This window comes from Micromonas commoda, chromosome 6 (assembly GCF_000090985.2).
Source record: "Micromonas commoda chromosome 6, complete sequence".
NCBI lineage: Eukaryota > Viridiplantae > Chlorophyta > Mamiellophyceae > Mamiellales > Mamiellaceae > Micromonas > Micromonas commoda.
Window position 1 is genome coordinate 267,956 of NC_013043.1, and position 17,279 is coordinate 285,234.

General features: G+C 57.5%; 13 protein-coding genes across 13 annotated transcripts; 5 read left to right on the forward strand and 8 right to left on the reverse strand.

The window, feature by feature from the left end:
* Positions 1-3: 3 nt before the first annotated feature.
* Positions 4-942, reverse strand: MICPUN_59145 (mitochondrial carrier family; the record flags this gene model as incomplete). Its single annotated transcript, XM_002503092.1, has 1 exon — positions 4-942. The coding sequence occupies one exon, from the start codon at positions 940-942 to the stop codon at positions 4-6; it is 939 nt and encodes a 312-aa protein (XP_002503138.1).
* A 133-nt stretch (positions 943-1,075) lies between these two features.
* MICPUN_83025 (predicted protein) lies at positions 1,076-2,138 on the forward strand (the record flags this gene model as incomplete). The annotated part of the gene is made up of 2 exons (XM_002502739.1): positions 1,076-1,972; positions 2,055-2,138. 2 exons carry the CDS (start codon positions 1,076-1,078, stop codon positions 2,136-2,138), a joined length of 981 nt encoding a protein of 326 aa, XP_002502785.1.
* Positions 2,139-2,212: 74 nt separating this feature from the next.
* On the reverse strand, positions 2,213-3,010 carry MICPUN_76127 (mitochondrial carrier family; the record flags this gene model as incomplete). Its single annotated transcript, XM_002503093.1, has 1 exon — positions 2,213-3,010. A coding segment is annotated over one exon (798 nt), but the record flags the coding sequence as incomplete, so codon positions are not given.
* A 516-nt stretch (positions 3,011-3,526) lies between these two features.
* On the forward strand, positions 3,527-3,778 carry MICPUN_59148 (predicted protein; the record flags this gene model as incomplete). Its single annotated transcript, XM_002502740.1, has 1 exon — positions 3,527-3,778. One exon carries the CDS (start codon positions 3,527-3,529, stop codon positions 3,776-3,778), a length of 252 nt encoding a protein of 83 aa, XP_002502786.1.
* Positions 3,779-3,970: 192 nt separating this feature from the next.
* Positions 3,971-5,021, reverse strand: MICPUN_68819 (Drug/Metabolite transporter superfamily; the record flags this gene model as incomplete). Its single annotated transcript, XM_002503094.1, has 1 exon — positions 3,971-5,021. A coding segment is annotated over one exon (1,051 nt), but the record flags the coding sequence as incomplete, so codon positions are not given.
* A 760-nt stretch (positions 5,022-5,781) lies between these two features.
* MICPUN_97504 (dehydratase) lies at positions 5,782-6,922 on the forward strand (the record flags this gene model as incomplete). Its single annotated transcript, XM_002502741.1, has 2 exons — positions 5,782-5,880; positions 6,068-6,922. 2 exons carry the CDS (start codon positions 5,782-5,784, stop codon positions 6,920-6,922), a joined length of 954 nt encoding a protein of 317 aa, XP_002502787.1.
* Positions 6,923-6,989: 67 nt separating this feature from the next.
* On the reverse strand, positions 6,990-7,489 carry MICPUN_59151 (BolA like protein; the record flags this gene model as incomplete). The annotated part of the gene is made up of 2 exons (XM_002503095.1): positions 6,990-7,211; positions 7,316-7,489. 2 exons carry the CDS (start codon positions 7,487-7,489, stop codon positions 6,990-6,992), a joined length of 396 nt encoding a protein of 131 aa, XP_002503141.1.
* A 722-nt stretch (positions 7,490-8,211) lies between these two features.
* MICPUN_70339 (predicted protein) lies at positions 8,212-8,908 on the forward strand (the record flags this gene model as incomplete). The annotated part of the gene is made up of 1 exon (XM_002502742.1): positions 8,212-8,908. A coding segment is annotated over one exon (697 nt), but the record flags the coding sequence as incomplete, so codon positions are not given.
* Positions 8,909-8,926: 18 nt separating this feature from the next.
* On the reverse strand, positions 8,927-10,052 carry MICPUN_108397 (predicted protein). The gene has a single exon (XM_002503096.1). The coding sequence runs from the start codon at positions 9,903-9,905 to the stop codon at positions 9,036-9,038; it is 870 nt and encodes a 289-aa protein (XP_002503142.1). The 5' UTR covers positions 9,906-10,052; the 3' UTR covers positions 8,927-9,035.
* Positions 10,053-10,430: 378 nt separating this feature from the next.
* On the forward strand, positions 10,431-12,845 carry SELD (selenide, water dikinase; the record flags this gene model as incomplete). The annotated part of the gene is made up of 1 exon (XM_002502743.1): positions 10,431-12,845. The coding sequence occupies one exon, from the start codon at positions 10,431-10,433 to the stop codon at positions 12,843-12,845; it is 2,415 nt and encodes an 804-aa protein (XP_002502789.1).
* Positions 12,846-13,021: 176 nt separating this feature from the next.
* On the reverse strand, positions 13,022-13,390 carry MICPUN_74145 (predicted protein; the record flags this gene model as incomplete). The annotated part of the gene is made up of 1 exon (XM_002503097.1): positions 13,022-13,390. A coding segment is annotated over one exon (369 nt), but the record flags the coding sequence as incomplete, so codon positions are not given.
* A 621-nt stretch (positions 13,391-14,011) lies between these two features.
* MICPUN_82799 (predicted protein) lies at positions 14,012-14,806 on the reverse strand (the record flags this gene model as incomplete). The annotated part of the gene is made up of 1 exon (XM_002503098.1): positions 14,012-14,806. A coding segment is annotated over one exon (795 nt), but the record flags the coding sequence as incomplete, so codon positions are not given.
* Positions 14,807-15,994: 1,188 nt separating this feature from the next.
* MICPUN_68869 (major facilitator superfamily) lies at positions 15,995-17,218 on the reverse strand (the record flags this gene model as incomplete). Its single annotated transcript, XM_002503099.1, has 1 exon — positions 15,995-17,218. A coding segment is annotated over one exon (1,224 nt), but the record flags the coding sequence as incomplete, so codon positions are not given.
* Between the last annotated feature and the right edge of the window lie 61 nt (positions 17,219-17,279).

Consider the following 17,279-nt stretch of genomic DNA (forward strand, 5'->3'; position numbering starts at 1 on the left):
ACCTCAGTCGGCTTTGGGACTCAGCGAGGTCCCGCCCAACAACTTTGCCACGTGCTCGTACAGGCTCCACGTCATCGCCTGCTGCAGCGTCCTCCTCAATATCCTCGGGAACGATCCGACCCACAACGCGCGCACTCCCTCCTCGGTCACGATCTTGACGAACGACGCGGACGGTCGACCCAGCTGCACCCTCGTCCGCAGCACATCCGGCGGGTGCGTCAGGAACGTCGCGGCGCCCCCCGCCACCGCCCCGGCGAAGAAGGTGTCCATCGAGGTGGTCTCCCTGCCCTGCGCCGCCGCCACCTCGCCCATCACCGTCCTCATGTGCGTGTACATCATGAGGTTGAGGCCCGAGAACGGCGCGTCCCTAAGCAGCGTCGACCCCAACCCCGAGAACAGTCCCTTCACTCCCTCCTTGGCGCCGATGGTATACAGGGCGTTGGCCACCCCCGTGTACGAGGTGCCGCTGATCGACGCGTACTCCATCCTGGTCTTAACTACCGTCAGGGGGCAGAGCATGGCCGCGGCCAAGCTCCTGGACGCGGCTCCGATGGCGAAGGTCCTCGCGCCCTGCAAGGTTTGCGATGCATCCTTCGACGCGGGGAACTTCGTGTTGAGCTCCCTGGTTACCCTCTCCAGCAGCAAGAAGTACAGCCCAGCCCCGCACGCGGTTCGTATGCACGATGCCGACACTCCCGCCCACAGCCCGCGGATCCCCTCGTCCCTCACCACGCATCCCGCGGTGGCCCACGCGCTCTTGTTGATGGAGAAGCCAGCCTTCAGCCTGTGCGCCTGCATCCGCGTCTTAACCACCTCGAGCGGCTGCAGCAAGCCGCTGGAGACCAGGCCGGCGGTGGAGCCGGCGATGAACGATGTGGCGCTCTTGCCCACGGGCTTGGTGGCTTTCGCGACGTCCGCATTCTCTTTTTCCCCTCTTCCCATGGCTATTGGGAGCGGCGGCGCTGGCGACTCTGAAAAAGTCTTCTGGACTGCCGCCGGCCGAGAAGAGTTGGCTGACTCGACATGCACCAAGAGTTTGAACTTGAACACTCGCGAGCGCCGCGATACCGGTGAGATGGCGGAAGAGGGTAAGATCACGGTGGCGGTCAAGTGGCAGGGGAAGCAGTTCTCAATCTCCGTACCAGAGGATGCGGACGTGGCCTGCCTGAAGCGGTGCATCGAGGCCGAGACGAACGTCCAGCCCAAACGCCAGAAGCTCCTAAACGTCAAATCGGGCCCGAAGCCCGCGGACGACGACGTGCTGCTGTCCTCCGTCAAGCTGCCAAAGGTTGTCATGATGATGGGTAGCACCGAGCAGTCGATCAACACGGTGGCGCAGGCCGCTGAGGCGGCGCCGGAGGTGCTCGACGACTTCGACGTGGGGGTGAACGAGGAGATCGACTGCAGGGATCGGGAGGAGAACAAGGAGAAGCTGCGGAGGAGGATCGAGTCGTACCATGTTGACGGTCTGAACCCGCCAAGGGAAGGCAAGAAACTGTTGGTGTTGGACATAGACTACACGCTATTCGATCACAGGAGCACAGCGGAGGTGCCCGAGGAGCTGATGCGGCCGTACCTTCACGAGTTCCTGACCCAGGCGTATCAGGAGTACGACATCGTCATTTGGTCGGCGACCGGGATGAAGTGGATCGAGGTGAAGATGCGCGAGCTCGGGGTGCTGGGCTCACCGAACTTCAAGATCATGCAGCTCGTGGACCACGGCGCGATGATTACGGTGCAGACGGAGAAATACGGGATGTTCGACTGCAAGCCCCTCGGCTGGCTCTGGGCCAAGTATCCTCAGTACACGGAGAGAAACACCATCATGTTCGATGACCTCAAACGGAACTTTGTCATGAACCCACAGAACGGGTTAAGGATTCGTCCGTTCAAGAAGGCGCACCTGAACAGGGGCACGGATAGGGAGCTTGTGGGTCTCACCAAATACCTCCTCGCCATCGCGAAGCTGGAGGTGAGTGTCGATGAATTCGATCCGACCGACGCATCTCAATCACTTTTTGCTAAAACACTACAAATGTCTCCGCCCCTTGCAGGATGCCCAATTCATGGAGCTGAAACACTCCAAGTGGGAAAAGTACATCGGGGAGGACTATGGAAAACCTAATGCCAAGGAATAATCAGTCTATTTCGCCGCCACGACGTCCTCCTTTCTCCTCTTTTCAGCCGCGGCAAGTAGGGTGTTTCTCGCCAACTCGTAGGAACTGAAGAATACAGCGCCCTGCGTGACGTAAATGAGCAGCCTCGGTATGACGCCACGGTACAGACCGCCCACTCCCTCGTTCACCACGATATCTCTCATTGTCGGCAACAAACCCCGCATCGTGGATCCGCCCTGGTTCACAACCCCCGCGGTCTGCATCCTCGTCTTGATTGTGTCAAACGGCGTTGTGAACATCGCTGCGGTGGATCCAGCCACGCCGCCGATGGCGAGCGCGGGGAGCGTACCCGAAGATCCCCCTCCCGAGGCGAGAGCTCCGCCAGCCGCGCGCATGAGCTGCTCGAACACGAAAAACTTAATGGCGCTCTGAGGTATGTTCCTGCACAGTACCGCGCTCCACCCCTTGTACAAACCGAGCACGCCATCCGCGCGGACCACGCTCTTTGCCGCCGCAAACGCGCTAGTCGCGCCCGTAACCTGGCACCTCTGCTTGATGCACTCAGACGGTGTGTACACGAACGAGGTGGCCACGCTGGCACATCCACCGGCGATGCAGTGGGCAATCCACCGTTTTTCCTCCGGCAGGCCCGGCAGGAGCCTCCCCTTTACGAGCTCGTAAGATGCGGTGTAGATGGCGCTGATTGGCGCTGAAGACGCCAGGCTGGTGGACAGGCCGGAGTACAGCCCGAAAACGCCCCGCTGCCGGATTATTCTGCTTACCACCATAGCGATGGGCTCTCGAACCTTCCTGTCCGCCTGGATGGTGACCTTGATCGTGTCCACGGGGTGGAGAACGATGCTGACCAGGGTGCCCGCGATGGCGCCCGCGACGGCGTTGGCGCCCAACTCGAACCTCTTCCCGCTTCCCCTCCCGCCGAGCTCCCTCCCGCTCGATTCCGCGGGCATCGGTCGCTCATAGGAGGTTGGAAACGCCCCATCCTGACGAAGTCCCCTCAGTTTACCTCCACGCGACGCATCGTGCGCCTCCGATCGCCCATCCTCCCTTGAGGTTTGGCCACCGTGTGTCCTCGCTCCATCGGCGTTTCGCCTTAGCCTGATCCTCGCGCGCTCCCCGAGCTTTGGCCGCGCTATTGTCCAGGATATACCCACCCTACTCTGACCGGACGCCCTGGCCTCGAGGAGAGCGGCCTGCTCCATGTCGAAGCGCCCTTCAGTTCAGGCCTGGCACTGGTCTACGCCGTCGGCTCTGACGGAAGCAAGATTGTTTGAAGCACCTTCCAAAAGTTTGTGGCGGAAAATAGGGTTCGCCGTCACATCCACTTCCACAGGCGCGAGCTCGGTCCCGGGTGGGCGAAGACCGGCCGCGAAGTTCGGTGAGGCGTCGCGATGGGTACCACGAAGGATCCAAAGCTATGGATCAACACGAAGAAGCTCGGGAAAAAGATCATCCCTTGCAACGATGAGATGCTAGCGCTGCTCGCGTGCTTCAAGAAGTGCGATTTCGTTGGGACCGAGAGCAAGTGCGCGGCGGAGAGGAAGAAACTGGACGCTTGCCTGATGTTCCAAGCGAAACAACCGAAGAAAAAGAACACGATCAATTTTCACCTTCAGCGCTTGGCGCGGGCCGCGCGGCGGTGAGGCGGCAGGGACGATCGGATGCCATAACTCTTTCCAACAATTAGTCTCGTAGTTTTAGCCAGCGATCGGGTGTTGCGGAGGCCCCAGTGACGCGTAGTTTAAGATTTGATTTTCAACGTTCAACACGACAATGGACTGCGACGAAACTACATCACGCTTCCTTCTCCTCCTGTCCCTCCGAAGCGCGCGTGTTCACCAGGTAGATGCCGACGATGGTCACAGCCGCTCCTGCGAGCTGAACTTCATCCAACGTCTCACCGAGGAGCAGATAACCAAACAGCGCCGCGAACATCGGGGTGAGGAACGTGAGCGAGCTCAGCTTCGTGAGGCTTCCCTTGGACGCGAAGTAGAAGAACGCTCCGTACGCCAGCGCGGAACCCAGGAGGGAGGTGTACATGAGGCCGCCCACGTCGCCGGCGGTGAGCTTGTCCAGATTTTCGTACACCCCCGGTTCTGTCGCGATGGAGTACGCCAGGAGGGGAACGCCGCCCAGAGCCATGTGCCATCCGGTCGCCATCACGGGATCCACGTACTTGCACACCCACCTGACCATCACCGTGCCCACCGCCATGCTCTGCGCCGCCAGGAGCATCCACCACTCGCCGCTGTCCCAGATGCCCCCGCCGTCGTCGACACCCGCAGTGACCGCCGCGAGCGCCCCGCCGAGGTCGCCTCCTCCGATCTGAGCGAGAGCCTCCTTCGGCAGCTCCAGCATCAGCAGACCCACGACCCCGAGGAATAGCCCAAACACTCCCGCGGGAGCCAGGCTCTCGCCGTAGATGATCGCTGCGAGCACTGCGACCGTCAGGGGCTGGGAGTCGATGATGACGCTGCCCAGGCCCGCGGAAGTTCTCTGCAGACCTTCGGCGAGACACCCCTGGAACGCCGTGCCGTCGACGAGGGCAAAAATCGCGATGGCGAGCCACGCCATAGCCCCCGATGGCATCGGTCTGCCCTTGGACGCCGCCCATGCGACGAGCACCGCGCCGGCGGGCACCAGCCTCACGGACGCGACGAAGAGCGGACTCGTCGCCGGGAGCACCTCCTTCATGGCCACCATGGACGTGCCCCACAGGAAGAAGGGCGACACGAGCGCCACACCGCCGAGCGCGGCGAGGATGCTGCTCGTGGAATCGTCATCCCTCGTCTCCTTCGCCCCGTCGAGCCGGTCTCCCTCGTCCTCGCTCAACACGCACGCCACGTCGGTGCCAACGAGCACGCACTCAAGACTCTCCTCTGGACTCTCCTCAACTTCCCCGTCCTCGCCCCTTGCGGACCCGGCCTCGGTTCTCGCGTTTCCCGCGACGTTCGCGCCATCTTCGGAAGACGACGCGCACACCGCCACGCGGCTCCGACATCCCAGACGCGCGTTCGACTCGCGCGTGCTCGAGGTGACTCCCAACCGCAGAGGTGAGTCCGATCCCCGCGCGTGCCGAGGCAGCGATCGGCGGGCGGACGGAGGGTTCTGCCGCCGCGAGAGCGATCGGCGCGCCCCGTTGCTCGTCACGTGCGCGATGATCACGGAGGAGATTGCCGATACTGACATCGCGACTCGCTCCGGTGCCGTCCCAACTGCATCGTGACTGAGTTGTCACCTCTCTCAGTCAGGTCGGCCACCTGGCCAAACATCGGACGATCACTTGTTTTTTTTAGAAAAAAAACGAAAATGGGCAACAAAAGTCTGACTGGCGCGGCGTGTCGCTTCTTCGCGGTATATTTATTTTTTTAGAAAAAACCGAAAATGGGCAACAAAAGTCTGACTGGCGCGGCTGTCGCTTCTTTCGCGGTATATTTGTTTTTTATCGACTTTAGTGTAGCCACAAAAAACACCCGGGTGTAACACCAAACCGATCTCGTGGCCTCCAACGCCGCTGACCGTCGCTGGCGCGCACAACGTCACGCGCTCTCTTCCACGCGCAAACGAGCACAACCCCGCAACCATCGGGTTGGGTTTATATCGGACGAGTAACAAACCGTTCACAATGAGCGCGCAGAAGGTCGTCATGGTCACCGGAGGCACCGGCCTCGTCGGTAGCGCCATCAAGGAGGTGATCGACGCCGAGGGCAACTCCGAGGAGAAGTGGGTGTACCTGAGCAGCAAGGTGAGCCAGACCCGAATCACCCGGCGGCGCCGATATCTACATCATGTACATACGCTGGAACATGCTAGCCTTTCACCTCGCGGGTGACCATCGTGTCCGAGCCCGAGCCCGACCCCACGCGACGTGTTGCGACGCCGGAAAAAGCGAAACTCTCGCCCTGACCCATCCGTCGCCCTTTTCCCTACAGGACGGTAACCTCTGCGACCCCGCCGCGGTGGCTGCCATCTTCGACAAGTATCAGCCGACCCACGTGATCCACCTCGCGGCCAAGGTGGGCGGTCTTTTCGCCAACATGAAGCACAAGGTGCAGTTCTGGAGGGACAACGTCAACATGAACGACAACATCTTCCAGGAGTGCCACAAGCGCGGCGTGCAGAAGCTAGTGTCATGCCTCTCCACCTGCATCTTCCCCGATAAGACCACCTTCCCGATCGACGAGACCATGATTCACGACGGCCCCCCTCACTTCTCCAACGAGGGCTACGCCTACGCCAAGCGTATGGTTGATGTCCAGAACCGCATGTACAAGTCCCAGTACGGGTGCAACTTCACCGCTGTCATCCCAACGAACATCTTCGGAAAGCACGACAACTTCCACCTTGAGGACTCCCACGTCATCCCCGGTCTGATCCACCGCGGTTTCAACTGCAAGAAGGAGGGAAAGTCCTTCGACATCTGGGGCAGTGGCAAGCCCCTTCGCCAGTTCATCTTCTCCATCGACCTGGCGAAGCTCATGATCTGGACGCTCAGGTCCTACGACGAGGCGGACCCCATCATCCTCTCCGTCGGCGAGGAGGACGAGGTGCCCATCTCCGACGTTGCGTACGCCGTGGCCAAGTCCCTCGACGCCAACATCGGAGGCACTCCCCTGGAGGTCACCTTCGACACCTCCAAGGCGGACGGGCAGTTCAAGAAGACCGCCAACAACCACAAGCTCAGGAAGTATCTCCCGGACTTCAAGTTCACCCCATTTGAGGAGGCGATGGACATCACCGTCAAGTGGTTCCTGGAGAACTATGAGACCGGCGGCGTGAGGAAGTGAGCAAGAGCTGCAAATTTCAGCCCGCGAAGATTCTTTAGATATTGTCAATACAAGCAATGCTGCTGTGCTACTTCGCCTCAGCCTCTGCAGGCGTTTTGGTCTCGCATCTCTGAACGGCGTGAACCCGATCCGTCTGCATTTCCTCCCAGATACACTTGTACACCATGCGCTGGCGGTTGACTGGGTTCTTCCCCTCGAATGCATTCGCAACCACCTGGATACCCACGTGCCTGGCGTCGCCGGACATGTCCACCACGTCGACAAACTGTGCGTCGAGCCCAACGCGAATCTGAGGAGAAAGGAATGGTTAGGTTAGAGGGTTTTGAGACGCTACGCAGCCGCCAGCGAGAGGAGGACGGGTTCAGCCCAGTTGATGTGATATCTCATGCTCACTTTTGCTTTCATCTGCTCGATCAGCGGTCCCGGGCCGCTCGCCTCGCCACCGTTCGCCATCCACGCTTTCGCGCTCGTCGTGAATCGATGGGCCACGCATCGCGAGACATCCGCCTCGTGAAGACGACCCGATGCTGCCAGCTGCGAATGGGAGCTCTGGCTGAGAGAGCCCATGAAAGTAGAACGAACTCTGCTCAGTAGGGTTAGTAATCTGGCTCCGCTGTTGGATGCCATCTTTCTCTTCACGCACGTCGAGTGTGCGTCGTGCAAATGACGTGTCGTCCCAAACAAACACCAACTCGTTTTTCTCCCTGTCGCCCAGAATACACCGCACACGGTGCCGTCCTTGTCATGGGAGAGGACGAGAAAACCCCGGGAGAGACCAGGACGGATGAAAACGCTCCTGGGTACGTCTTATTTCCCGCCGCCCGTCGCGCGATATCCTCGCGTTCCATCGAATCATGCGCTGACGTTTCCTCCCCTCCCGCGTCCTCGGACAGAGCCGGCGGGTTCGGTGGCTTCAAGAAGAAAGGGAAGTTCGGCCGAGGCAACGTGAGAAAACGAACGAAGGAGGATGACTCCGACGAAGACGCAGGGGATGCGGCCACTACTACGATGGCGCAAGTAGAGAAGAGGAAGAAAACGATGGCTCTGGGTGGCTCCACGGCGCGTGACGAGAAGGTAAGCATATTTCGCCCCAAACGTGCCTTCTCCCGTACCTCTCGATTCGCCGCTAGACTGAACGCTCTTTCCTTTACGCGAAGGATAAGCTCAAGGTTTTCACCTTCGAGGGTGACAGGTCGATACAACAGCGCGGCGACGGAGGTGAGTGCGCTACGACTCCCGGTGACTCTTCCCACTCCACCGAGACGAGATCTGAATCCTCTTTCTTTCCCAACGCAGGCGCGACAAAGGAGCTTGAGATCGACACAGAGAAGGATCGGGATGGCCGAGCGATTCGCGAGAAGGTCCTGAAGACCGCGGCGGAGAGGGCGGATGGGTTTGAGGATGACAAGAAATACAGGGGTTTGAACAGCTACGTGGACTACCGGGCGGGTTTCCGCAAAGAGCACTCAATCGCGAGCGAGAAGGGTTCCGGCGCGCACGGCCCGATGCGAGCGTCGTCAAACGTGAGGATGACTTTCATCATGGATTACAAGCCCGACATCTGTAAAGACTATAAGGAGACGGGTTACTGCGGTTTCGGCGACTCCTGTAAATTCCTGCACGATCGCGGTGACTACAAGCAAGGCTGGCAGCTGGACAAGGAATGGGAGGAGAAGGAGAAGCAGCGCAAAGCAGCTCTGGCTAAGCTCGAGCAGATGGAGAGGAACATGGGCGAAGACGGCGTGTGCGTGCCCCTCGAGGATGATGAGGATGATGAGGAGGACGGTATCCCACCCGCGTGCCCCATCTGCGAGAAAACCTGGGACGCCATCAGAGACCCGGTGGTGACCAAATGCAAGCATTACTTCTGCGAGCACTGCGCTCTGCGACACAACGCGAAGGAGAAGGCTTGTTTTGTGTGCCATCGGCCAACCGGGGGCACATTCAACACGGCGAAGGAGATCGTTAAGCGCGTTAAGGAGATGAAGGAGACGGGTGGAAAGTGGGGTAAAAAAGTCAACAGAGACAAGCGCGCATCCGAATACGGAAACGTGGGCTCGCAAGGATGGCTTCTTGGATAAATACACTCAAACCCACAACTCTCACAAACTTCTTACAACGCAGCGACCCACTCCTTTATCACGGGGTTCACCGCTCCCGGATTGTCATCCTGAAGACAGTGACCCTCTCCCTCGAAAACCTTCAGGGTGGTGTTAGGGCGATTGTCGGGTAGCTTCATGAAGTACTGCCCAAGGGGGAAATCAGGGGGCGTGATCGTGTCGTTATCGCCCCAGAGTATCAGCATCGGGCACTTCACATTCGGCATCAGCTCCTCCGGACGAGGTCCTGGAGGGCCTGTCAGTATCCTCACGAAAGCGCCAAAGGCACCCTCCCGTTCGGCAGCCGTACAGATGGACTGCACGAGCGCATCGTCGACCCTAGAAGAATCCTTATACACCCCCTTCAGAGCGTTCCTCACGCTCTCCTCGTTTCGAACGTTGTCAAACAGAGGCTTGGCCACCGGCGTTTTCAGCACGAAGTCAATGATGGCGAGGACGACGTTGAAGATGGGGATCACCGCCTTGTACTGCCATCCGAACCCGTCGAAATCCCCCGGCATGCGCTTGACCTTGTTATTCATCCCGCCCGCGCAGTTTAGGAGCACGATGCCCGTGGTACATTCCGGCTTCTTTGCAGCGGCGTGGATAGCAGTGAGGCTGCCGATCGAGTTGCCAACCAGCACAGCGGGCTCGCCCACGACGTTGTCCACAAAGTCGACCACCTGATCCCTCCAGAACTCCATGCAGTACTCCAAATCGGGCTGATCAGACTTCCCGAAGCCCACGAGGTCGAGCGCGTACACCTTGTTGTTCTTGGACAGCGCGCTGAGCTGCTCGCGGTACTGGAAGGAGCTGACGCCGAAGCCGTGAATGAGCACCACCGGTTTGCCGCTGTTCCCGCGGCGCCTGTACGCGCACTCCATGCCGTTCCACCGATACGTCGCCAGCTCGGCGTCACCCTTGGTGACTACATCGCTTGAGCTGGCATACCAGCGAGACGCACGCCGGGACGAACCGAACTCCGATCGCCTGGTTGTCGGCACCCTCGGGGCGAAGGAAGCCAGCGTGGCCATCCTGCTGGCGCTGTGTTGTGCTGCCGGAGATGACGATGGCGGGATGCTGATGATGAGCCTCAAAATCTTCCGAAAAATCGGGAAAATCAAACTCTGATCTGCTGATGACTGACTGCTGCTTTTTGGCCTTCGTTTCGTTAGAAAACGTGCAACCAATCGACGTCATCGTCCAACAGGCGAAGCGCAGGCGAGGGGTCGCTCCGTCGATCGATCGCGATCGATTCGTGTATGGACGCGGCTTCGTTGGCCATTAACGCGCGCCACAGCAGCGCATCACAGGTCTTCGCCTTCACCGGACGAGGCGAGTTTCGCCGGAAAAGTACTTTTGCTTTTAAGGGTTCGCAGCGCTCGCGCAGGGCACCCGCGACGGCAGCCATGGGGAAGATGAACGACAGCGGACCGGTCGTCAAGGATCTCGTTCTTATCGGCGGTGGTCACAGCCACGTCTACGTTCTGAAAATGCTCGGTATGAACAAGCTGCCGGGCGTGCGCGTTACTCTCGTGGCCAAGGAGGTTAACACTCCCTACAGCGGAATGCTGCCTGGGCACATTGCTGGCCACTACACCTGGGACGAATGTCACGTCGACTTGAGGCCCCTGTGCACTTTTGCTGGGCATCGATTGATCCACGACGAGGCCGTGAGCATAGATCTGGAGAACAAACGAGTCATCCTGAAGGACCGCCCTTCGATATCCTACGACGCACTCTCCATCGACATCGGCATCACGCCTGCCAAGGCTGTTCAGGGAGCTTCCGACTACACAACACCCGTCAAACCCATCTACGGGTTCGGAGAGCGTTGGGAAGCGCTATTGGACAGAGTTCTCTCGACGACCGCGCAGACCAGAGTGGCTGTGGTGGGGGGCGGAGCCGGTGGAGTCGAACTCGCTCTTGCAATGCAACACCGGCTGCAGGTGGAGCTTGAAAAGGCTGGACAGTCAGCTGACCGCGCCAGTTTCAAGCTGATCACTCGCGGGAAGCTCATGCCCACGCATGCGAGTTCGATTCGTAAAACTTTTCTGCACATATTTCACGATAGGGGCATCGAAGTTATCGAGGAGGACGGCGTGGAGTCCGTCTTGAAGGGTGAAGTGGTTCTCTCGAGTGGTCGAAAAGTTCCTGCGGATGAGTGCATCTGGTGTACCCAAGCGGCACCCCAAAGTTGGCCCGGAGAGGCTGGGCTTGAGACTGACAACGGGTTCATCAAGGTATCTGCAACTCTGGAATCGACTAGCCATTCTGGGGTTTTTGCCGCGGGAGATGTCGCCTCCGTGGTTGGTCATCCGCGCCCAAAAGCAGGAGTGTTTGCAGTGCGCCAGGGCCCTCCACTGCACGATAACCTCCGCCGCTATTTACTCGGAGAGAAACTGGTAGACTTCAGTCCTCAGAAGGTGTTTCTCGGACTCATAAGCACCGGTTCAAAACACGCCGTGGCTTCGTACGGTTCCGTAAGCTTTGGTGGGGCGTCATCAACGGGGGCAATGCTCTGGAAGTGGAAGGACCACATCGATAGGAAGTGGATGAAGATGTATCAAGAGATGCCAGTGATGGCATCCCCAGAGCCTGATGTATCGGAGGTTGCGCTCGCGGCTGGTCCTGCAACCATCGCCGCCCTGCAGGCTGTCCCCATGCGTTGTGGTGGTTGTGGAGCGAAGGTTGGGGCCAGCGTACTTAGCCGAGTGATGGCCCGCCTCAACATTCCGACTCGCCCTGAGGTTGAAGTCGGACTTGACCAGCCGGACGATGCGGCCGTCATTACGGTTCCACCAGGAATGGTCGCTGTGCACACCGTCGATTTTTTTCGTTCTTTCGTAGATGATCCGTACATCTTCGGTCAAATAGCGGTTGTGCACGCGTTGGGTGACTGCTGGGCCATGGGAGCTGAGCCACACGCCGTCCTCGCGATCGCGCAGGTGCCGTACGGTCTTGAGTCTCAGGTTGAGGACGAGCTGTGGCAGATGATGTCTGGAGCCACGGCGGTCCTCGAGGAAGTTGGATGCGCTCTGGCGGGAGGACACAGCTGTGAGGGTGCAGAGCTGGCCTTGGGATTTTCAGTGCACGGAGTGGCCAAGCGAGAAAAACTGATGAAAAAGGGAGGTATGAAACCAGGCCAAGTTCTCATTGTCACCAAACCTATCGGCACGGGCACGCTGTTTGCTGCAGATATGCGTGCAAAAGCTGAGGGAAGATGGGTGACCAAAGCACTGGACAGTATGCGAAAACCCAGTGCGGTTGCTGCTCAATTACTGGTCGAGCATGGCGCCAAGGCATGCACCGATGTAACTGGATTTGGCCTGCTCGGACACCTTGTAGAAATGTGCAAAGGTGCAAACTTGGCTGCAGTTTTGGACCTTGACGAAATTCCGGTGTTGGATGGAGCAGAAGAATGCTTGAAAATGGGAATAACCTCATCGCTTCAACCTGCAAATGTTCGATTGTCGAGGGCTGTTGCTAATCAAGATGGAATCGCGAATAATCCCAGATATCCGCTGATTTACGATCCACAAACCGCAGGCGGTATGCTAGCTGCAGTGCCGAAAGAAAATGCGGAAGCTTGTATCGAGGCTCTTCGTCAGGCTGGTTATCCTTCAACTTGCGGGATTGGCGAAATCATCGAGCATTTACCCGCGGTAGCCACCGCGCCAGAACAGGTCGTTTTTGTTCAAGATGCACAGAACCAGTTCTCCGCCTCCGGAGAAAGCAAGGAGCGAGTTCGTCCCATCGATTTGAACAACTGCGAGACCGGAACATGCGAGATTCCGATCAGCAAAAAGCAAAAGGCAAAGTAGGTCGAGCAACTCGCTTGTCGCTCATGCGCGATAGAGAAGAATCGATTCACTACGATTTTTATAAAAGCTAAGGTGTAGCTCTAGACCATCTCATCCGAAATCATCAATTCCTGCATGAGTTTAATGTCACTTGTATCGATCGCGTTCCTCATCAACGAGGTTGGAATATTCCGTGCGAGGATATTTGTCAACGCCTGTTGATTGAGCGGCTTCGCGACATAGTCGTCCATTCCGGCATCCATGCAATCTTTCTCGTTCATAGATTTGATTCCAGACGACACTGCTACGATGGGCACCCGAGAAAGTATAGGATCGTCAAGCTTTCGGATCTCCCTGGTTGCCTGTAAGCCATCCATGACAGGCATTTGGCAGTCCATCAGGATGATGTCTGGACGCTTGTTTCCGTCCTTTGCGTTTTTGCAATAATCCAGTGCGGCCTTGCCATCATTGACGCACACGAGCTCTATGTCGTCGATGCGATTGACAAGTCGCTTGATGATGAACTGCGTAGGAACGCTGTCTTCGGCGTATAAAACATGGATCATTCTTCTGGGAGAAAACCCAGTGTCAACAACTGGATGCAAACTATCTTTCTTCGACTCCGCAATTTGTAAAAGAACTTCCGTATTCTGTTCGAGCCTGTCATTTGCAGTACGGAAGAGGCGATCTTTTCCTTCTTCATCTTGTTCTAACGCGGCGAAGAGCTCCTCGACGGTGACGGACAGACATTCAACGTTTCCACGGGCCCTTACAGATGCAGTCCTTCTCCCGTGAAATTGTTTGTCGCCGTCAGATTGCATCCTAAGAATGGTCTCGAGAACTGCAATTTCTCCCACAACCACGCCCTCACCTCGCACCGCAAGAACACCTAGGTGTTCTGCTTCATCTTGCGAAGTAATATCACTGGTTTGTTCAGCGATTTCATCGTGAAGTGCATCGACAAGAACTTCGCATTCTCCGACGTTGATGAAATACAAAGTGTCGCCAATTTCTCCTTTGCGCATAATAACTTCTCCTGCGCCAAATTTCTCCGTTTTGAAATTTGGACGCAGAAGCGCAGCAAGTGGGTCCATGCGAACAGCGTCGGCGATCTCTTCTTCGGTGACCGTAAGCTTTGCGGATTGCTTGAGAGAGGGCGGTAATGGATCTGAACCGTTCTTTGTCGTCCAAGCATGAGTCATCACGTCCTCTAATGAAGCACGTTCTTCAGGCTCCGTTTTGAGGACGATCGTCAGCAAGTCTCTCAACTCTGCTGATAAATCTGGCTTTTCAGGAAATTGCAAGCCCTGCCGCTTTGCCATGGCGATGATCTGGAAAATTGTTCGTCCTGTGAAGGGCAGTCTCGCTGTCGCCATATGAAAAATGCAAACTCCGAGAGACCAAATATCCGCGGCAAATGGATCATAGCCATCTTCACCCAGCATTTCAGGGGCGATGAAAGCTGGAGTTCCGACAATCCGTTTGTTGGAATTCTTTGTATTCGCCTTTCCGATGAAAGAAACCCCAAAATCAGCGATCTTCACCGTACCATCGCCAGACTTCAAAAGGTTTTCTGGTTTCAAATCCATGTGTGCGATTCCCGCCACGTGGTGAAGGTAATCCAGACCTTGAATTATGTCTCGGGTGTAGGACAGCAATCTATTTTCTTTCACTGGGACCATGTTGTACCTCGTGAAGATAGGACCAGCACTAGCAAATTCCAGCACCAAGAGAAGCTCGTTGGTCTTCGCATCATCGATGACCTCGAAGAGCTTCAGCACGTTTGGATGCTTCAGCTTTTTCAGCACGGCAATCTCCTTCCTCACCGCCGTCTCGGCGACAGCTGCGATGCTCGTGGCCTTGATCGCATACAGGAGGTTGTCGGCGGCATTCAGGCCGAGCATGACTTTCGCGTGAACACCGCGGCCTAGGTCCTTGACGATGATGTACTGATTGAACTGTTTGTACTCCTGCTCCCCCATCTTCACGGATGACTTAACGACGGAGTCCGTGAGCTTCGTCGGCTCATCCATACGCGTCGCTGTTGACGCCTCTGATGCAAAAGAGTCACCAGAAAGCCTGCTGAGTCGCCGCCCAGTCTGCTCGTCGACCTCCAGATGAATCTGTCCCACTGTCGATGTCGCCTCTTTCATTCCACCTTCGTTCGTGGTCTGAGCTTCTGACTCGCTCGTGTTTGCTTGCCCGTCACCGCGAGGTTCCCGACCTGCCTTTTGTGAGTCATCTGCAGGGCTGATCACCGCCTGGTCACCGGCCTTCTCTGCGGTGATTCCCGTAGATCCACCAGTCATCTCAGCCGATCTCAATGTATTCGCCGGGATGTCGTTCCGAACGTCATTCCCAGGTGCCGTGCGAAAGGCTTTACCGGCTGTTGAAGCGTCATCAGCTCCAACCCTGCGGGGAAACATACGGGCGGAAACCGTGAGTTTGCGTTTGAAGCGTCGTTCGGGTCACGTGCACGAGCACGACAGAACAGAAGACACGAGGCGAATGAGACTCGCAGAGAATATGCAGAGGCGCCTGAACGATATAACTCCTGAACCGCCGCGAATCCTCGCCTCAAGTCGCCACCAGCGGAGGCACGAACACAGCTCCGGAAACCTGAAACATCGGGGCTGGAGACGCGCGCTTACCCTGCTTTGCTCAGGCACGGTCCCATGACTGCGGGCTGATTCCCGCAATCCTCTGCGGGCTACGTATGCTGCCCTCAGTCTATGCACACTTTCACGGAACGTCCCGTGCCCAGGCGCGCGTGTGGCTGCGAGGGAAGCCGGAAACTGACTCAGCTTTTATCTCGTGGCTGACAGGCAAAACTTTCCGCGAAAATGGCTAATAAACACTTTTCCGCAGACTGATTCTCTGTGACAACTTGATTTCGCACATTTTTTCTCCACGCGTATTGGCAAAATTCGAGCATGGATGGAAGGATGATGGGAAAACATTGGCTGCCACAAGCCCACGTTCACGCAAAAATCTATCAACTAGATTCATCACTGCCTGGCCCCAGACGAGGGTCCAGCCTCGATATCGCCCACTCTTCCCCTCTCGCTGTTTCCATCCCTATCCTTCAGCGGCGGCGCCCCGAGACAGCCGAGGTTTCCCCCGCACCTCAGTCCACCCTCGTCGTCGTTGATCCAAAATGTGACCGCCGTGCTGATGACCACGAAAACAAGGGACGCCAGGAAACAAGCGGCGAGTCCATCGTTGACGTTCGATCCGACGTATGAGTAAAGCGCTCCGGATATTATCGTACCCGTGAGTCGTCCGAACGCGTTGGCCATGTAGTAGAAGCCCACGTTCATCGCAACCTTGTTGCCCTCTGCATACTTCACAACCAGATACGAGTGCACAGCGCTGTTGACAGCGAATATGATGGCGAAACTAAAAACGCCGATCATGAGGGTGACAACCTTCCCCGTGTTCGAGTCTCCCGGCTCGTCGTACACGGAGGTTAGTGCCATCGCGCCCATAAATATTGGGCAAATGGCGAGCACGGCGTTCCAAAGGATGCACACCCACTTGTTCGGTGGCGACTGCTTCAGAGGCACAAGCACCAGCTGGGGCGAGTACGACTGGCACTGGCCGTACATTATGATATAACCCGCGAGAAGCGCACCGACAGCCGCTCGTGGCCAGCCCAGTCCCTCCGCCGATCGCAGATAGAAAGGCAGAGGCACCTCAAACCAGAGGTCACGACTGCCAAACAGGAACAAGCGCGCAAGGCTGAGGTAGTTAATGTTGTCTGACTGCTTGAAGACCGCCTCAAGCGTGATGTTCTTTGACGCCACGCGGCCGAGCTGGGTCGTGAGACCAAAGATGGCGAACGGCAGTGCGACTATGATGAATCCGATATTCACCGATATCGCCGCGAAGTAACTCCAGTCCAGAAGCGCGGCTCCCATGAAATAACCGACACCCTTCAGAGAGTTTTTGTATCCCGTCAGCGCCGACACCAACTTGAATAGCCTCTCCTGCTTCTCCTCCGGCGTTACGAGCTTCGTGACAGTCTTGCCGCCAAGTTTAGTGAGATCCTTGGCGATTCCGCACATGGCTTGTGCGATGGTGACGTACACGATGGCCTCATCTTTCGACCAGTCGTCGCTCCAACCGTAGAGCATCCCAAGTCCAACGATCTGGAGAAGAAGACCGCTGATTAGCGTGGCGCGAATGCCCCATTTCGCCCCGGCAACCCCCGCTGCAAGGTTCGTCACTGCACCCATGAGTTCGTAAAGCGTGAACATGACAGCCACCTCCATCGCGGTGAAGCCCTTGTTGTACGCGTGTAGCAGGACCAGCATGCGAACTGCACCGTCGGTGACGGTGAACAGCAGGTACGTGATGCTGATAATGATGAACGGCCATAGCGCCTTGAGTTCGCTCTTAGATCCGGCGGACGCCTTCCCTCCCGCCTCCGCATTTGCGGAAGAAGAAGACGGC